Source organism: Myiozetetes cayanensis, unplaced genomic scaffold (assembly GCF_022539395.1).
Source record: "Myiozetetes cayanensis isolate MyiCay16 unplaced genomic scaffold, myiCay2020 scf9, whole genome shotgun sequence".
NCBI lineage: Eukaryota > Metazoa > Chordata > Aves > Passeriformes > Tyrannidae > Myiozetetes > Myiozetetes cayanensis.
Window position 1 is genome coordinate 22,152,209 of NW_026088185.1, and position 20,082 is coordinate 22,172,290.

The following is a 20,082-nucleotide window of genomic DNA, read 5'->3' on the forward strand; positions in this document are numbered from 1 at the left end:
ATCACTGTTTCCAGTGTGCTTCTGAGGCCAGACAGATATATATTTTGCCAGAAAATTGTTGGTAAAATTTAATTTTCAAAGTTTTTTTTCCAACTTAACTTGAAGCAACTTTTGGTCTCAGTTCAGGCTAATAGCAGTAACAGGAAAGGGCTGAAATTACACAGTAAAGAAATGGATAAACCAAGTCTATTTTCAGTTGCATGTTGGGTTAAAAATGTGAGATTACCATCCCATGCTTCTTTCATTGCAGTGTTCTTATGGTGTTGTATTACAGCATCAGCAATCTTTCAAAATCCATGATATTGTTTATAAAAATAAGCTAATTTAAGGCAACTCCTGTTTAAAGTGATCTCTAGCACTATTTGTGTTTGCTCATACTTTCTTTTTATGTCCAGTACTTGTGTTTAAATTTGTTTCATTAGAATAATAAAATATACTCTGACTTCGAGTCTCCACTAGCCTTTGCTTTTAAAGTCAAGACTCTTGGCTTCCCTTTTACTTGTTCCTAATTTGCCTTGTCTGTCACGTCCTCTCTGGCAGGGCTTGTGGCTATAAACATGTGTGGGAGTAAAGGTTAAAGATAAATGCTAGGTTTAACAAATATGGTTATTCTTGCCGTAAGGATTCACTTCCGAAATTAGTGGTTGGTTTATCCTATTTTTAAGGTAGCATCACAATTGCATTCCATGTCTGTGCCTGAGTTAAAGTTAAAATCAATATACTTTCAGCACTTTGTCTCCATGAAGACTTCAGGTTGTCAGCTCAAGGGGTAGATTTGTAAAGGGAAAATAGTTTAGCTGTTGGACTTTATACCAATAAGTAAACATTCAACAGGTCACCATGAGGGTATGAATGAGACTGTGCTCCACTAGTAGCAGTACTTGTTTGTGGGGACACAGAAGAGAGATCCATGAATTCCACTTTGTGCTCTAATAAATATTTCAGTGCTTTGAATAAACTGCATCAGCTCCAAAAGGAAACACTGAGCACTTACTTTAGCCTGGTAGTTACTGAATTAATCTGGATCAATTTAGGTTCAGATTCCTCATAGAAAAAGGGATTGCATTTGAGTCTGTCATAGCAAAGATGTTCAACCTGTCATATATTTGTTAAAAAGGGCACAACAGCATCTTCTCTTTCTCTGTCTGGGAACTTTCCTAGGGGAACAGTGCTTTGACACAGTTTAGAGAAAAGTGAGGACATGAATAGCTCTGCACTATTCAGACTTCTGCAAGTGTATTGGCAGGAAAAGGAAGACTAGAGAAAATGTGAACCTGGTGCCGAGTAGGATGGTGGTAACACAGGATGAGGAAAAGTCAGAGGTACTCTATGTCGTCTTCATCTGTCTTTACTAATAAGATTTGTTTTCAGGAATCCCAGGCCCCCAGAGACCAGTGGGAAGCATCTGGAGCAATGAAGATTTAGCCTCAGTAGAGAAGATCAAAACATTTAAACAAGCTGGACACAAAAAAGTCCATGGGACCCAGTGGGCTGCATCCACAACTACAGGCTAATCAGCATTATCTCGATACCCAGGAAAGTTTTGGAGCAAATAATTCTGGAAACCATTTCAAAATATATCAAGAACATGAAGACCATTGGGAGTCATCAGTATGGATATATGAAGAGGAAAATCATGCCTGACCAATCTGATAGCCTTCTATGATGAAATGACTAGCTTGGATGCGGAGAGAGCAGAGGATTTTAATTATCTTAACTCTATCAGGGATTTCATCGCTGGCTGTATCCTTATTAACTAACTGCTGACTAGACAAGTAGATAATGAAGTAGATTGAAAACTGGCTGAAATGCCAGGCTCAAGAGATTATAATCAGTGGCACAAAACCCAGCTGGAGGCCAGTCACTAATGGTGTACTCCTGAGATCAATGCTGGGACTAATATTGTTGAGCACCCTCATTAATGATCCTGGATAATGGAAGAGAGTGCACCTCAGCAAGTTTGCAGACAGCTGAAGACTAGGAGGAGTGGCTGATACACCAGATGGTTGTGCTGCCATTCAGGAGGATCTTAGCAAGCTGGATAAATCAGTCAAGAGAAATCTCATGGAAATTAACAAAGGGAAATGCCAAATCCTGCACATGTTGAGTAATATCCCCCCAAGCATTACTAGGGGCTGAGGACCAACTGGCTAGGAAGTAGCTTTACAGAAAAGGTGCTGGGAGCCCTGGTGAACATCAGCTTGAACATGCGCCAGCAATGTGCCCTTGTGGCAACAGTGGCCCTGGACTGCACTAGGAGGAGTGTTGCCAGCAGGTTGAGGTGGGTGATAATTTTCCTCTACTCAGCATTAAGACACATCTGGAGTGCTGGATCTAGTTATGGAGTTCCCTGTGCAGGAAAAATATGGTTTTACTGGACTGAATCCAGGAGAAAGCCACAAAGATGATTATGGGACTGGAGTATGTGTCATGTGAGGAGTGGCTGAGAGCTCAAGGAGAGAAGGCTCAGGGAGATCTTATCAGTGGATCTAAATATCTAAAGTTGGGGAGAGTAAAGAAGATGAAACTAGATTCTAATCAGTGGCATTCAGGGAAGGAACAAGAGGCAATAGGCACAAACTGATCTATAGGAATTTTTTTTTAAACAGAAGAAAAAGCTTTTTTCTACTGTGGTGTCCACCAAACACTGGAGCAGATTGTCCAGAGAGGTTGAGAAGTCTCCATTTGTGGTGATATTCAAAATGCAACATGAATCAGACCTGGACAATCTGCTCTAGTTGACTCTGCTCTAAGCAAGGGGGTGTGGTGTGCTAAATGATCTCTACAGACCCTGTGATTCTTTGACTTAGTTACTTCTATTCATTTTAACAGCATCTGAATATTTCTTCCAGGTTCACTGTTTATAAAGAGTTTTCTAATGTTTCCAAAGTTTTCGCATGCTGATGGGACTTCACTTATGGTCCACAGGTTCCTATGGGGGCATTTAAATACTGCCCATGATAGATCGAGCTCAGGTTATTCCTTAAGAAACTTATGGACTTCATAAAATGAAGTGCTGCTGTTTAATTGAATATATATAAAAATTGATGGTTTAGTACTGTGGGCATATTATTGCCTCCAAAAAGAAATATAAATGTAGATGCACTCCTAAAGTAATAGGACTTTTTAAGTAAGCATCAATAAAATAGATAGCTAACTACAACTCTACACACACTTCACTACTACAACCTTCTGTTCATTTTTTTATAATTTTGTGATTTATTTAGATATATTGAGAACTAAGACATATACAAATCAAAGAGTGACAATAGTACTGTTTAGGTATTTTACTGTTTGTACAGTGTTACTACCTTCTTTTTTTTGACATTTAAAAATATAACTAGAGGTGCTCATGCAGCATTGTTAAATGTCTTCCATAGGCTACCATAAAGAGCAGGCTTAGTCCTTGAGAGCCTCAGCAAAGGAAAGAGAGTAGTCTTTGACTTTTTAAAGGAGGAACACGTTCAACTTGGACATGACTCATGATCTCCACAATAGAAGCATGCCACACACAGAGGTGATCTCTGAAGTGACCAAATCGTGAAGCCTTTATAGCTTAAAATCTACTCAGAAATTTCACCTAGAAGCTTATTAATGGTTGGTGCGTGTGCAGAGCACTGCAGATCTGAGTCATAAGGGATCTGTGCTGCTCTATGCTATCTTCATCTTTCACATTCTTTCTTGTGTATTCTGTGTCAAGCACATGAAACCAGCTCACCAGCAGTACTTGTGCAGTGATGAAAAGCTGATAGCAATACTCTCATAGTCTCTCCTTAATTTACCTGTGGTGTCAAGCACAGAGAGTTGTTCTATAAACTCATTTATATGCACTGTCCACCCACAAACTTTATCTTAAGTTGTGTGAGTGTTGAGTCACAGACAGGTAGTTCTTGTTCATGTAAGCTGTGGGTAATAACAAAAGCTATTTCAGTCTCACTCACAGAAATGATGAGTAAAGTACAAACACAACAAAGCCCCCTCAAATCAATAGAAAAATCCAAACAGCAAGTTCCTGTGAGGAGCGCCTGCTGATTTGTTCACCCAGTAGGAGCTTTTATCCAGATTAAAAAATAACTGGTGGACCATATCAGCCAGATCACACTTCTGTGTGCTTGCTGACCTCATCAAAAACCTGTCTAGAGGCCTAGATGGTAAATACTACATTTAGAGAAGATGCGTTGGCACTATCCAAATATATCATATTTATCCAGGTGCACACAAATTCTATCCTTTATTGCAGTTTCTCCTGCTTTGCCTGGCACAGATATTAGGCTTGCCAGCCTTTATTATTGTTCAATACTATTGCCTCTTTCCTGCCCTGGAATTTTTTTTAGAGATTGGTGTCACATTGCCACCCTCCAGACTCCAATCACATAGAAAGTGTGAAGAGAAAGGCAGGCCCATTAGTAGATCTGCTCTTTCTCGGCGCTCAGCACTTGCTTAGAAAGCTCAGATGCCTGGGGATTTCTTACTCTGCCTACCTTGGATGCCTTTCCCAGTTAGCATACTTTGAGGAGAAGTTTCTGCTGACTACCAAAAAGAAGAGCTCAAGTATGGGAATTGTCTGCTTATTCCACTGAACACATGCAAATACACCATTTAGCTTCCCTGGAAATGTTTTGGCCTCCTCTTTTTTACTCTGCATTGTCATTGAGCTGTTAGACTCCAGTGTGCTTCTCGGTCTTGACGCATCTAAGGAAAGATTAGCTGAGGTTCCTTTTACTAGTTGCTGCTTACACTTTTTTATTGTTCTTTACCTCTGTTCTTCTTTAACATGTTGGTTTATGATCCTTTCTGTGTTTTTGCATTTGGAGAAGACTTTTGATTTCTAATAATCTACCCTGGGATGAGATTATTAGTGCCCACTTTGTTTTGCCAGTTCTCAAGACTTTAGTAGATGGCATATACTGATGCTGTGCTATGCATCCTTCAGGAAGTTCAGCTCCACCTTTAAGACTTTGCTGTTCCTAGCAGCTCCTTTTTGTTTCCTCTTCACAAGTTTTCTCATTGCTGTCTCTGTCCCGTTTGAAACTGGGTGCAACTGCTGTAAATGCATGGCCTTTGTCAGTCCTGTGGGAATTTTGAATGTAAACACAAGAACAGAAACCATGAGCTGAAGATGTAGGTCAAGATCTTGCACATAAATAAGGACCAAACAAAGGGCTGCATCTCTTCTGTGGTTTCCCTGTCCTACTGCTCTGTGAAGCAGTATTGATGGAGTCTAACGTAGTCTGTATTGCACAAAAATGCTGCAGTGTCCAGACAACGGCAGGTTACCTGAAGTACACTGTTGATTGTATTTCCTACCCCCTTTGCCCATCTGATCTCTCTCAGCATACCCTCTCTGGTCTCCTGGTCAGGCAGACAGTCTGCAGAATCAGGACATTTGCTTAAAGCTGACATTTTAGTCCACTGGCATTCTGTGTCACCTGCTGGGTTCCTATTTTGTTAATTTAATTTGATTATAAGATCTCAGTAATAAATTTCATTACCTCATCAGCACCAGAGGTGACTCTTACTTTTTCTGTATATTTTATATTCTGGTTCTGCTATTTCCTGCATGTGTGTAGCGTGTCATTCTCTTCACATAAGACTAGACACTTGATTTCCCTCCACTTATTCATTGGATTTTTAGCGTTTGTATTAGAAGTATGTGTTGTTCCAGTGTTTGTTTCCTCCTTCATCTCCCATTGGAAATGCATTTTGCTTATTTTCCATTCCTCTCTCTGGCCTCTCCTGCACTCAGAAAGGCACAATTTCTAAGCCTTTGCTGATGGGATATTGAACTGAACTGTGTGTTCTCCACACCTGCTGCTCTCCAGTGTATACCTTAATCAATCACAACCTTTAAATGCCAGCAGCTTAGCCCCTAGTGAGTCCACACTTTCCATACAGGCTCTTTTTATCTCAAAAGCGCTTCCAAGTTCAGATCAATCTGGAATTTTGTTCTTTAAACCATCTTCTCGTACATATTGAAAGTTTGCCTCTTTCTGATCAAACATAAGGTAGTGGGGGCATTTTGGAGAGTGCCATTGGACTTGGATGAATTTTAGCTCCAAAAAAAAGTGAGACACAGAACTATAGGCTCTTCCCCAGCACTTTAAGGGAATTGTTCTGCTTTGTATGTCTCAAAAAAGTAAAAAAGCTTTTTAATTTAAAATTGGAAGCTCTTCCTTCTGAATTATTTTGTGTTTGCTTAAAAAATGTTTTCCAAGTTATAACTCATTTTCTTTTAAACCATCCCTTTAAAGCATTTTTTTTGCAACAAATGTAATGAGGTACAAAATATCATCTGAGTTTCCAGCTTCCACAATCATAATTTGAGTAATAATCCCACGCTGGCACAGTGACAACAGGAAACAGCTTTTGAGGAGATTGAGCATATTAATTCTGCCAGTAAAGCAACTAAACTGAGGCACAATTTCTGTTAAAATTGCACGGTACAGGTGTCAGAGACCCCTTTTTAAAGTGCTGCAAAAGAGTATCGTTTACTACTTTAAATTTTAAGCAGTTCTCTCAATGTTGAAGTATTGTTTATATTATTTTGTCATTGTTCCAGGAGCACACAAAGATCCCAGCAGGAGTCAAAGCCAAACCAACATCCAGAGAAAGACGTTCCCCGCTATCAATAAAGATACAATGTGGATGTGCCCGCACTCCTTTCTTTGTCTTATTTCTGACAGTTGTTTCTGGTATTTCAGTGGGCCTTGTCTAATCTAAGTTTGAATATGCATCAGGGCAGAACCGGAGGCAGCACTACCCAAGTTGCCACTGTAACATTTGAGTAAAAAAGGAGGTTAGTATTAGAATAAAGGTCCTTTTGTTATTTCTGAAAGTTACCTACCACGTTTGGGGCAGTGAAAGAAACAGAAGTCTCTCAAACGCTATAATAACATCTAGCCTATTTATTATGAATGGTGACATGTCAAATGTAAGGGTCCCTAGCAATAATAAACCCTTCAAATGCAATAAAACCCTCAAAACCTTGGAACTCGTGCCAAGGATTCATATAGATACTGTAGAAGAGATGTAAGAAATACATAAAAACTCAGCTGAGAGAGCATGTGATTGCATCTTAAGTTTACTGTGCAATACAACAGTTTCGTAACATGCTGAAAAGTTAGGGCGCTGCCACTGAAAGAGGAAATCCAGAGCAACAACAGAGAAAAAACATTTTTGTGTTCCCTTTTTGCTAAAAACAAAACATTCTTTAATGTTGAAAATTAATTAAGATCTCAACATTTCTTAAAAAAGCAGGCCAACAAATAATGTAAGTGTCCATGAAGAAAAGACTGTACAGGTGGAGTTAATGCAAAACTAAGTTGAAGTTACTGCTTAAAGATCTCTTTGGATACAGCCTCTATCCAAACCAGTTGCTGGATGCTTGTCACCTCCCCTTCGAATTTTAGTGATGTTTTTCATGGCCATGTATGGGAACAACTCAATCAGAGTAAACTTGTGTATCTGTCAAAAAAGAATCATTTGGCTTTTAGCTGTGATTATGGTAGCACTTATGGACTTATGGTAGTCCAGGTAGCGCTTAAATCTTTGTCTGCTGGCTGCTTTGTGGGCTCCATCATTTTCTCCGAGAGAGTTCTCTGCCTCAGGAAATAACTCTGCTCCTGTAATCTTGTAAACTGTCATTTTGCTGTTGGGTTTGGTTTGTTGGTTTTTTTCCCTGTAAGGACTTGGTATTGTAAGCACCAATGTTGCAAGGTGAAAAAAGTAATAGATAATTACTGTTCAGATGTCCCAGTTTCAAAGTCACTGCTGGGGGAAGCAGAGAAAAGCAGAAGTTGCCATCTCCAGAATCTCTTCCCACTCTTGGAAGATGCTGGAGGTAACAACTTTTTGCTTTTCCAGCATTCCCTCTGTGCTCACTGGCACACGTAGATCCACTCAACTTAGCCAGTAAAACTGGATTACCATGTGTTGATTGTAAAAGAAGGAGGAAGGTTTCTTATGCAAAGTGTCTATTTCATGTGGTGAGCAGAAGAGAGATGGGGTGGAGATTTATGGATAGACAAGTGTTGACACTTTCTTCAGGTAATGCTATTGTTACAAACACATGGGCATAAAGTCAAAGAAATTATCTGTTGATAAGCAACAAAGACTCCTGCTAGAAATACAAGGCTCTCAGTCATGATGCTGGCACCTCAAAAAGCTTTTTGACTGGAAAGGCAAAGTAGTCTCCTTGGCTGCTGTACATTACTGTCAGTTCTGTGGTTGAGTCTCTCTTGTATGTGAAATTCTGTATTTTGTTATCTCTGTAGGCATGGTTGATATTTGTTTGGCCATTAGCTCTGCTTTGAAGTGAGTTGTAAGTATTCATGAGGATATGATCATGTTTGTGACTTGCAATACAGAAATTGCTCACCAATTATGCTGTGAGTAATGCTGCTGTGAAGCTCACATTAAATTCAGAAGCCTCATTGATAAAGCTAGGGATAAATCTTTTAAGAAGTAGGCTTTGGCATTGTTATAATTTTGATAAGCTTTAGTACAAAGCAACTTTTTCAATAACAGAAAATTGTATTAGAATTCCATGAGCTATCACTTGACATTCATATCACTGACTTTCATTTTTTCCTGCATGTTCTTTCCAAAATTTTGATTGGTTGGTGGACTCACCAAGGCTTTACGCTATGTTTGTCCTCTTACATATATGTTTGACGGAATTTAAGTACATGCACATGCACACAGAACTGAAACCAAGAGGCACCAATGCAAACAGCCATTTTTTCTATCCTTGGGTATTATTTAATTTTTGAGTCATGATCAGAGTCTGACTGTGTATTATCAAGCATGGTATTTTATAAACCAGTAAACAAAAAAGGACCTCAGATTCAAAGCACATATTAGAGAACATATGTTACGTATGTTATTACATCTTAAGAGAACCTCCCCTCTATTAATACACATATTTGCTAACACGTTTGGTAAGTAGGATGCTTTTAATTTCACAATTGCTGGTTCAGTAAATATGCCCTGCATCCTATTAGTTTAAGTTAAAATCTGCTACTCACCATACCCAAACTGGGACAGTCAGTTATTACATTGATAATAATGTGCATTTGGAAAGGTTCATGGGAATGCAGGTTTCACACCTGCTTCTTGTTATGATGCTTTATTTAAAAAAGACACATCATCCCACTATGTTTTTAATTTTAGTTTCAATAGCTTGCTTTTGTATGAGCTAACCAGTGGGAAATTTCTGCCTCACACTCTGTGTGAAGACTTTAAAGCTTTGTTCTTACCAAAAATGAACTATTTCTGGTAGCACAGCTTGAATTTTACTGCATCTATGGACTCCTTTCTTCCTGAACCTGATTTCCAATTTTCCAAATACCTCCTGCCTTGGCAGCCAGGTGTTGCTGTGTTGTTTCCAGCAGGAGCAACTTCCATTTGCTAACTTGCAAGTGCCTGGTTTTCTTCACTGTTTTTCTACTCAGTTCCCAGCCTGGAATACCCTCAAATCCTGTGTCGCCAGATGTCCAGATTCCTACATGATGGGCACATTAGAAAACATATAAAATAGACTGCACATTACATTGCCCATCTTTATGAAAACCTAGTATTTCCTTCCCTGAACAATTGCTCCTCCAAGTCTAATCAAAATAGGTTTTCCTAGCAAATGCTTTTTTAAACAGCTGGGGCTCGAGCTATACAGCCAAATCACCAAAATCACTTAGCACCAAATCACTTAGCACGCAGCTATAATACAGACATTTTATTTTACATAGTTTCTATCAGTTTCCCTTCATTCTCTTTTATAGTTCCTGTCAGTTTCCCTTCATTCTCTTTTCCTCCTTCAGGCCAACTGGTTCTTGGCATCTTCGTGTTTTTACTTTTGGTTTCTGTAACTTCCTATTGCAAGCACCAAAATTTTGTCAGTGACAATTATTTCAACTGCGCACAGTCTCATCCCCTCCCTCCATCTCCCCCAGCAGGGACGGGTCAGAAAGTTGCAATTTTAGCTGCTAAAATTTCCCTATGGAAATTCAGCAGCCCCTGCCTTGGGGAGGGCATCATGGTGATCACACCAGGCCTGACAGCTCATGGCTCCTCAGCCAGAGGGGGTTGAGGATCACAGTGTGATGCTATAAAAATGTATTATTTGTACAATTTTAGATGATACTTTACTTTGGTATATTTGTTAATTTTGTAATATCCTCTTCACTTTTTTCCTTTTCCGCACTTCTAACACTCACACTTTACCTTTTTTCTCCCCAACTGAGCTTCTAAAAAGTTAGTGGTTTGTTTTTGGTTTTTTTTGTTGTTTTTTTTTTTTTAAGTTTTAGCTCATGACAATTCAGTCTGCTTTTCTCTCTTTCTTCCTCTTTCTTTCTCTTTTTCTTTCTTTTCTTTCTTCACTTTTTCTTTCTTTCTTTCTTCTTTTTTCTTGTCTTTCTTTCTCTCTCCTTTTTTTTTTTTTCCTCCTTCTCCTCAATTCCCCTTCACCTTTACCCCTACGTTTCCACTTGCGATTCCCCTTTCCCTCCCCTGCGCTTGGCTTCCCCACCCGCAGCCCGCTCCCGCCGGGGCCGAGCCCCGCCTCGCCCCAACCTCGGGGCCACTTTTCTCCTGGCAACAAGTGACGCGCGGCGGGGCGGCCAATGGGGCGGCGCTGGCGGGGCCGGGGCGCGCCGCTCGGGCAGAGCGAGCCCGGCAGCGCGGCCGCTCCGCGCAGCCTGCGCGCCGCGGGGGGACGATGGCGCGGGCGGCGGGGCTCCGCCTGCCCTTATGCGGCCTCGCCCTGCTCCTGCTCTGCTGCGCGGCCAGGGGGGTCCCCGCAGGTAAGCCGGGCGCCCGCCGTGCGAGGGGGAGGCGGTGCGCGGGGGCGCGGCGGGGCGCGGCGGGACCTTCTCCGCCCCGGCGGGCGGCGGAGCGGGCGAGGCGGCGCTGGGACGGGCCTTCCGCTTCGGCCGGTCCGCCGGGCGGCAACGTCCAACTGAGTGGAAACAACCTGGGGAAACTTACTTGGAATAGGGAAAAAGGCAGGGAACCCCCGAATGTCCCTCACGGACCGTGCGCTTCGCCCGTGGCCACGCGAAAGCCGGCGCTGCTCCGCCGGCCTCGGCTGCCACGTTCCCGAAGGTGCCCGGGGGGCCGGGGCCGCCCCGGGCCGGGCCGCGGCCTTTGGCCGAACACCTCGGGGAGAGGAATAACCCGGAGCCGGGCCGGTCCCCGGCAGGGCGTCCCGCCGCTTTGTGCGCGGGGAGAGACAGGAGGGAGACTTCCACTGTCCCACAGAAAGCAGGTGGAAAAGTTTCACGTTGAGCACATTCTTGTAAGCCAAAGCCATAGCTCGGTGAGAGCTACTGGGAAACAAATTGAGCTCCTCACTAAGTAGTTGCAGCTTACGTATTTTCTATATCCTAAGGACAGTAACAGGGTAGGGTTTGTAGCTGAAGACGTCAAGAAAAACTTCATGGCCAGGAGTGTCGAACTGAACTAATTGGGTATTCAGAAATCGCTGTACAGAGAGATCTGGTGAGACAACACCAGCAGTTTTTCTGTGGAAGTTTTAAAAAGTGGTTTTCTACTTGACATCAGCATGAGGATTGTGGGGAAAGAAGTGAAAGAAGATGTAACGTGTTTTCAGCTGCTTCTCACGAGAAATCAGAAAAAGGAAAAAAGTCAGGAGGGGAGAATAAAAAGCAAAAAGCATATATAGCAAAAAGCAGATATAGTGAAAAGCCCACACTTCAAAGATACCACAAAAGTGGGTTTGGTTGTTAAAATGTCTTAGTTAGTAGGCTGACAAGGACAGTTGGTTGAAATGTGCTATTTAGAAAAAGTCACTGGAGTAGGTGTCTGACTTAGAGATTTTTCTTTAGAGTGTGACCAGCTCAGTACTATTAAGATACTATTTGGCACTTACACAGGGTAAAATTCATGAGTATACTGGGAAGTAGTGGTAAAATTCACTGCATAACATCACTGAATATTTTCCTTGCCGTTCAGCCAAACCTATTATTAACTCATAATAGAAAAACGCAGTAGGAATGTGATTGACAGTGCATTGCTATTAAATACAAAACACTACTCAGCAGATTCCTTATTTAAGCAGCAGAGAAGTAGCTTTGTGGGTCTGGGACAGCCAAGGTCCATATCAGCCGGATCAGTGAAAAGTTTTGCACTGTGAAGCCATCTTTATTGTGGTATAGAAATAACTTTAGGTCATTTTTTTCATGGTTAGCTTAAACCTACTGCCACTTGTCAGAAGTGTTGTTATACTGGCAGATGTGTTAGCTTGTAAGAGTAGGGTGATCCATATATTTTTTTAAGTTATATACTGTGCCTTTTTTTTTTCTTATGACATACTGCGTCACAACTGAAAATGAAACTCATCGCAACTGAAAATGAAACTAAGGTGCCTATATAATTTTTAAACTGGGACTCCTAATCTTTGGTGGGATAATCTTTCTAAAACCCTCTCCTCAAAGCAGTGCCAGTTTTTGTAGTAATACTGCAGTTGCACCTGCAAACTGGTTCACATGTTAACCTGTCATGCTGTGTATCATACATGATACCCAGATAAAAAAAAAAAAAAGTGCTTATTAAGTGAAGATTATTATTAGTTATGTTTTGTTATCTGCAATGTGTAACTGCACTTGCAGATAGGCATGAAGACCAGATTCTTTACCCATTAAGCTTGCAAAATAATCAGAGGTTCATCCAATCAGTATATCTTAAATAAAAAGGAAGTATTGTCATCAATAAAATTGAACTTAGAAGTCTCATTTTGTCTCTTCTCTATATTATAAAGACTTTGAAAGAGCTCTTTTTCCCTGGAAGCAAAGAGTAGTCACTGAAGATTAAAATGTACTGAATGTGGCTTATATGGAAGAGGTAGTTTAATGTATGAACAGTAGTTGCTGTACTTTTCTGGCAGCATCTCTCAGAATGTGATTACCCTTTTAAAAATGAGCTCCCTGTGAAAATGATGCTGAATCATAACCATATGTGGATATTTTTTTTGTTCTTATACAGGCAATGATGCTTTTACCATTCGCCACGACAAAGAGAACAAGTGCATACAAGTTAAAAACTCATGGATAGTGATAGATGACTGCAGGGAGACAAGTGAAGCTTTATGGAAATGGGTATCCCAGAATCGCCTCTTTCACTTGGGGTCCAAACAGTGCCTGGGACTTGATATATTCACAAAATCAGTGTCTCGCCTGAAAATGGTTGATTGTAACTCAGAATTAATGCTGTGGTGGCGATGTGCTGATGCTTCCATCATTGGTGCATCTCAGTACAAAGTGACTATCAAGAATACCTATGTGACTGCAAGCATAAATGCAACAGACCAGTGGAGAAGCAACAGTTCCTCCAGTGATATATGTCGGTACCCTTACCACGGTAAGTAAGTTTTTACAGGGGTTTGGAGATTTTTTGTTTGTTAAGGGCTTTTTGAGTATGTCTGTTCTGATAAGTTATTGAAATTAATTGTGTGAAAAGACTGATCAGTAAAGCAATAGAATGTTTGGCCATAGAGAGACACCAGTATTGAAATATGAAACTTCAGTGGTCTTTAATAAAAGTAACCATGCACAACTGCAGAAGTTGTGTTATCAAGTGACTTTCTTTGCAGGTTTAAATCCCTCCCCCCATATTTGAGTGCAAACATATTTAATTATTAAATATCATGCACCTTATATCAGAACTGCCACTTTTCTCTTCACCACGATAGGAATTTTGCTGTTAGGAGGGTTTGAGTATATTTGCTTTGCTGGTAGCTGTACAGTCAAGTCCAGAACATGCTGCTAGCTCGCAGCCTGCTGGACTGTCAGGAGCAATCCATTCACTTTGGTGTGATGGTCTGTCCACTTGCCATGGAAGCCAGTCTCATCGTAAATCTCATGCTTGCTGGAAGAAGTGGTGAAAACTTGCTTTACCATATTTAAAGGCAGAAGTTTCTTTGTATTTGGATTGTTCAAAGTGGCCAGTCTAAAGAGCCCAGTAGGCTCCAATTTGATAAGTTTTCCCCTTCCTGTGTGTGTTGGTTCCTAGAGCCTTGTTCTGAAGGACTCTGTGCAAACCACCAAGATTTCAGTAGGACAGTGAATTTATCCCTAACTTACCAGGATGGGGGAAACAACTTTTTGCTGTTTCGCAGAAGAAAAAGTACAGAAAAATATTTTTGTATAATTTGTTTCAGTTCTGGCATTGCTTTATATTATCTGTAATAACAAGATACAGTATTTTAAGACCACAAGTGTGATTTGCATGGTTTTAAGTTAACTGTGTCTGTACAAGCAGAAACATTTTCGCTGCCATTTCCATCCCTAGGCAACTTATATTTACTTTTTTTTTTTTTCTATTTTTTCCTGCAGAGGTTTATACCAAAGATGGCAACTCATATGGAAAACCCTGCGAGTTCCCCTTTCTGTATAATAAGACATGGCATCATGACTGCATTCAGGATGAAACCCATACGGGTGGGAAATGGTGCGCCACATCTGAAGATTACGCTCGTGATGGAAAGTGGGGAATCTGCTTACAACCAGGCACGTTGGGTTTCTAAATGAAGATCCTAAAAGCATTCTATCACCTCACACATGTGGGGCTCCACCTTGGTGTACCATGTTGCTGTTAAGCTGGATAAAAGCTTTTCTATTGCAGCATTGATTTACTCTGCAGTATTTTTGATGACTGATATAAAAATCAATAGACCTTCAATATTCAGAAGTTTTTCTTTTGAAACATTCATAATGTTTCTGTATAGTTGTAGTTACAAGTACCTTCTGCTTCCTTTAAACAGAGGATGGCTGTCATGATATCTGGGAACAGGATCCAGGGTCTAAAAATTGCTACCAGTTTAATACACAGTCTGCTCTTTCTTGGAAGGAAGCTTATATTTCATGTCAAAGGCAAGGAGGAGATTTACTTAGCATCCAAGATGCATCTGAATTAAGTTACATACAAGGTAGGTGTAATTATTCACATATGAATATTAGGATATCTTGATAAAGTAACATAAAGCGGAGTCAACATTTTAATTTCTATCCTAAAATTCTGGGTTAAAACTTCATTGTACTTAAAATGTTTTGGTTTTCATTTATGTAGGAAAACCGAGGTGCTGATCTCACTTTACAGTGTTTTTTAAATTTATCTGTATGATTTCCTTGTAGCGCTTAGTTGTTCATATTTGTAATTAGGAATGTCCCCAGAATCTCAAATGCGGACCAGAATGACAGTTGGTGTTTTAGCAGCATGTTACTCACTTGTTATGAAATTGTCCTCACTGATGTTCAGTCTTGGCCTGGAGGAATTATCCATGTGCCTCTGGAACTGTAAAACCAAAGGAAAAACATCGGAAGGCATTGGCAGGGAAGGCTTGTGTGGATGAATTTCTCATCAGTTCCAGAAAGTTTGCACGTCCGATTACAGTAGCAATCTTTCTTTTCTTAAATGCCTACTATTTCAGATCACATTTTTAATTTCAAGGAGACCAATAAAAGATGAGCATTTTATACTAATGGTTTTCTTTAAAAAAAAATCTCCAGCCAAGGATGACATCGCTGAGATCTTCTGGATTGGTTTAAATCAACTGGACGTTTCTGGAGGTTGGCAGTGGTCAGATCACAAACCTTTGAATTTTGTCAACTGGCATCCAGGTACTGATATTCACAATATTCACAACAGTAACTAGTATTTTACAGGGTTTTTTCCCCTTCTCATTCCATTTTCAGAAGCATCTTTTCCTCCTAGCCAGTGAATCTTTCTATTCGCATTCTATATTTGTGGCTCATTAGGTTAATAAATCTCTAAAAATGTAAAACTTAAATAGTATCTTTGAAGTCCCTTTTAGTAAAGAATCCACAACTTTCCTAGCTGCTAAATTTCTCCTCCCACTGACAGAATGGCATTGACTTTCCTCAGATATTATGACTCTTGGTGTATGTGCAAGGACTGACATTACTTAGAAGCTTAACTTCTGTTTTTAAACTTTAAGGTTACTTAAATTTGTTTCAAGGTGAAGATGAAAGGAGTATAAAACCTTTGAAAAACCTTTTTTAATTACTCCAAAGATCCTAGTAAGGTTGGTGAGACTCTTGTTTGTTAGGAATTTTCAGAATGAATTTGTAATATTCGCACAAATACATCATGGATATATAGGAGAATCCTGGAGAAATAATCGTTGGGAATACTGAAGATAATACTGTTCTGTCACTCAAGCTGAATTTGAGCTTTTTTAAGTGATTTTCTCTTTTTTTCCCTTTACTATCTAGAATAGTACTGCAACAGGAGTTCTGTGAAAAGTTGATAAGTGGTTTCTGTTACTTCTTTGAAAGCTTTACTAAGTAATTTCTGTGAGATTTTCCAAATGTGGTCTGTCTTTTGGAAAGGTTAAGAACTTTGCTGCTTGTACTACTGGCTGCACCTTCTTCTGGAACTATGATCACACTGCAGGACTGTAATGCAGAGCTAGAGGCAAGACTATCCTGAGCTACAGTGGCACGATTTAGTCTGCAGTCATAGCATACGTACTTACTGCTCTGGTGAAAATACTTTACTGTACTCGGTACAGGGAGAGCTTGGGTGCTCTCTGTAGGTCACAGCCAAAAAGTTACTTTAGGAAAGGGGCTCCAGGGGAAGGTGGAGACTGCAAAAAAGAGAAGTTATTTTCTGTGATATTTGTAATTTGGGGCCTTACCTAAAATTTCTGTTAAGGTAAGGGTTACGGTTAGCATTGAGAGAAAGTGCGGAGCTGTGTTTGGGGAAGGGACTGCCAAAGGAACTGCCAGAGGAAACTGAGGGCTGCAAAAACAGTTCTCCCCTGAGATATTTCTAGTCTGGGAAAGTGCTCAGCCGAGGGTTTGTTGTATTGTAACTACAACATTCCTCCTGGTTCTATGATTAAACATTGGAAAAGAAGTCCAGATTCCTTGATTCTGAAACTTTCTTAGAAAAAACTTTCAGCAGAACCTGTGGTAGGACAGGTGTTTTCATTTGATGCAAGTTTTCTTCAAATACAAGTTGCTGTTAGATGTGTTATTCTTGTATTGAAAAGCAGTAGTAAAGTGAAGCAGTTACTGCCTTACTGTTTTAGAACTTATGCTGTTCTGTTTTTATTTGTTCTTGTCTACAGATATGCAGAGTTTGTCCCCACTGGATGGGACAAGTTGTGTGGTAATGAATGCTGCTTCAGGTCAGTGGCAGAGTTACCACTGTGGGACTCAACTTCCATATACTTGCAAGAAGTCACTCAGTCAAGTTTCAAGCCTCCCAGGTAGGACAGTTTTCATTTTTGAGTTTTGTGTGTTAATGTGAGTATAATGTTCACTTATGGAGTCTTTTTTTTCCCTCCCCAAGCCTTCATAGGCATCTTTGCCAAAACATTTTCGCAACAGCTTTGGGTTTTTTAGCAGAGCAGAAGCAAGCTCTGTTTCTCCAGTGTCAAGATGATGCATCACAAACAGTTTTTATTTTTTGCAGCTTTCTCATTCACACATAAAGCATTTTGTAGCACAGTCCTGCCCTTTTCATCACATTTTCTTCCATGGCTTTTGCCTTCTTTCTTGCGTTGCTGGAGGTCTGGAACTGGCAGTTGCACCTTGAACCTTTCGATCTTCGCTTCAAGCCTGTTTCTCTCACTCTTGATGGGTATTAAAATAAAGTGGGACTTACCTGGGTCTTGGATCAAACTCTGTTGAATTAAAATAGAAGTAGTTAAATAACCTTACTATCCTTTGAAATCTGGCCCAGCACTCGAAATCAGAGTGCAAGAGTTGGTAGCTTGCCGTGTGTGTGTGTAATCTTTACTGGATCCATAACAGCTCTTACGAGATAATTATTCCTTTCTCCTTACCCACACTCACTTTTACAGTCCTTCAGTGTCCAGCTGTGACAGGGAGCTGCTTCTATGCTTCTGGACATTTACCTTCACCTAAATGTCCAACTCTTCCCATGTCTATGACCTGTTCTTCCATGCATGCTTTGGGCTTACCTAATTTCCAAGGCTCATGCTTGCAGGGATCTTCTGCAAAAACTTTTACTGGAAGGTAATTGTCGTTGGATAATAGGGAGGACTAGGGGATAAGAGGGATGAAGAAGCAGTGTTGTGGAGGGGGGAAGTGTCATGGACTGTCTCTGACTAAGGCATGTTCTCTCCAGCTCCCCCTGGGAAGGTGTGTGCCTTTGAGGAAAAAGTAGTAATCAGTTTAAATTTAACTAAACTGATTCAAATTTTCAAATGATCCCCTGAAAACTAGTTGCCAATTAATATTTCTTATCTGTTCTCTTGCTCCTCAGTGGGTTATGTAGAGTTGTTACCAGTGTTTATATAGTGTATTATTAATTAAAAAACACAATTCCTGTGATTGGAGTGTTTATAGTGTGTTTTGAACCAGAAGGGCTATTAGTATATACCTTTTCAGCGTACATCAAAACCAGTTTGAATTCTTTAATATCTTGAGGGGAAAAACAACCCTAAGTGTGCTGCAATCCTGCAATGACTTAACTTGATTTATCTTTAATTGCTTTTGAAATCTTGCTTACAATTACTTTTGAACCTTTCACTTACACTAAGGCTGAAACCTAATGTAATGCATTCTGGTCTTTACTTTCACTCACATTAACTTCTTTCTCCTTCTGCCTACTTCATGGCCCCAAAATATTATACGTCCTCATGGTGCTGCTCTTTGAAGTCTATTTGTTTGACTAAACTGTGACCCTTTCTTAAAAGATTAGCTCTGAAGAGATGCTAACACGTTCTGATTGCTGCATTCTGGCTGTTTTCAGGGTGCTGCTGGATTTAAAGCCAACCCCTTGCCCTACCCGAAGTAAAACGAAAGCCTCTAATTCCATTTCTCTTCATTATTAGAGGATTGGAGACACTTGGATACTCGCTGTGACTCGGGCTGGCTTCCCTACGATGGCTCTTGCTACATGCTGATAAATGACCCGGCACCTTGGAGCACGGCAGATGAATTGTGCAAAGCAAATAAGAGTAACCTCATCAGCATACACTCATTAGCAGATGTTGAACTGGTTGTTACAAGGCTTCATAATGGTGAGTTGAGATGGTTGCAAAGGTCAAGCACTAAGTGGTGCGCACCATAAATTCCAAACTGCTTTCCATGTTCTAGCATAAGCTTGTCATGACCTCTTGCTTTTAAATGCAGATGTTCATTCTGAGCTTGTACTCAGGCTGGTGCTGAATGTTGCTGTTCAGATCCAGGCCCTCTATGTTAGCTCTTGTTTTGGTTTGATCTGTCTATTTATTTATTTATTTACTGGGCTAACTTACTTCTAGGTTCTTAATACTTTGTGTTTAATTTCCTAATTCAAAGACAATAGTAAATAATTGGGTCAATATTTTGACTACTGGATCACTGTGTTACATCTTTACCTACACTCGTAAAATTAAATTTGATTGAGCTTTATTTGGCTTATGTGTCTGTTATTTCTGTTTGTGGATATTTTTTCCTTTTAGTTATGTTCTCTGTGAAACTCACTTATAGGCATGAATATAAGTTAAGAAACAATAATACATTGTGCTTATCTCAAATACCCTTTTTCACTGTAAGAGAAAAAAATCAGCACAGTATAGTGATAAAAAAATTAATGTTGCTGATGTCACATTCCTGTCCTATTAGTTTGAATATTATTTTGAAACTACAGTGTTGTCCTGATTTTAAATTACAGATGCAGAAGAAGAAACGTGGATGGGTCTTAGGAATGAAGATGTGCCAACCTTGTTCAAATGGTCAGATCATTCGACTGTGGTTTTCACATACTGGGATCAGAATGAACCAAAAATTCCTTTTAACAGCACTCCTAACTGCGTGTCATATTCAGGCAAGGTAGGAACACAGTGTTGCATCCTAGTAGAGGTGACATTGATGTGTGTGAAAGTCAAGGAGGGGGATAAAGCAGATAACTTATCTTATTTCTGGAATAATCTTTAAAATACATATAACCATTTTTCTACAAGCAAATTGCTTTAAATTATTTAACCAGAAGCTTGGTAGCTGTGTACTGGAAAGAATGGAAGAAATGACTCACAGCTCTGAGACTGTCACTTCTGTTGGCCAAACAGTTGTCCTTGTTCCTCTGCATTTTGGG

At 40.2% G+C, this 20,082-nt stretch overlaps 1 protein-coding gene across 1 annotated transcript in view; it reads left to right on the top strand.

Annotated features, from left to right (window-relative positions):
• Positions 1–20,082, top strand: part of LOC126652910 (secretory phospholipase A2 receptor-like) — a 106,912-nt gene that overhangs the window by 53,002 nt on the left and 33,828 nt on the right. Inside the window, exons 31-37 of the mRNA XM_050340134.1 lie at positions 12,997–13,371; positions 14,346–14,519; positions 14,774–14,938; positions 15,519–15,629; positions 17,105–17,245; positions 18,839–19,027; positions 19,663–19,820. Of these exons, the coding sequence (XP_050196091.1) occupies positions 12,997–13,371; positions 14,346–14,519; positions 14,774–14,938; positions 15,519–15,629; positions 17,105–17,245; positions 18,839–19,027; positions 19,663–19,820 (1,313 nt within the window). The remainder of the gene's footprint in view (positions 1–12,996; positions 13,372–14,345; positions 14,520–14,773; positions 14,939–15,518; positions 15,630–17,104; positions 17,246–18,838; positions 19,028–19,662; positions 19,821–20,082) is intronic.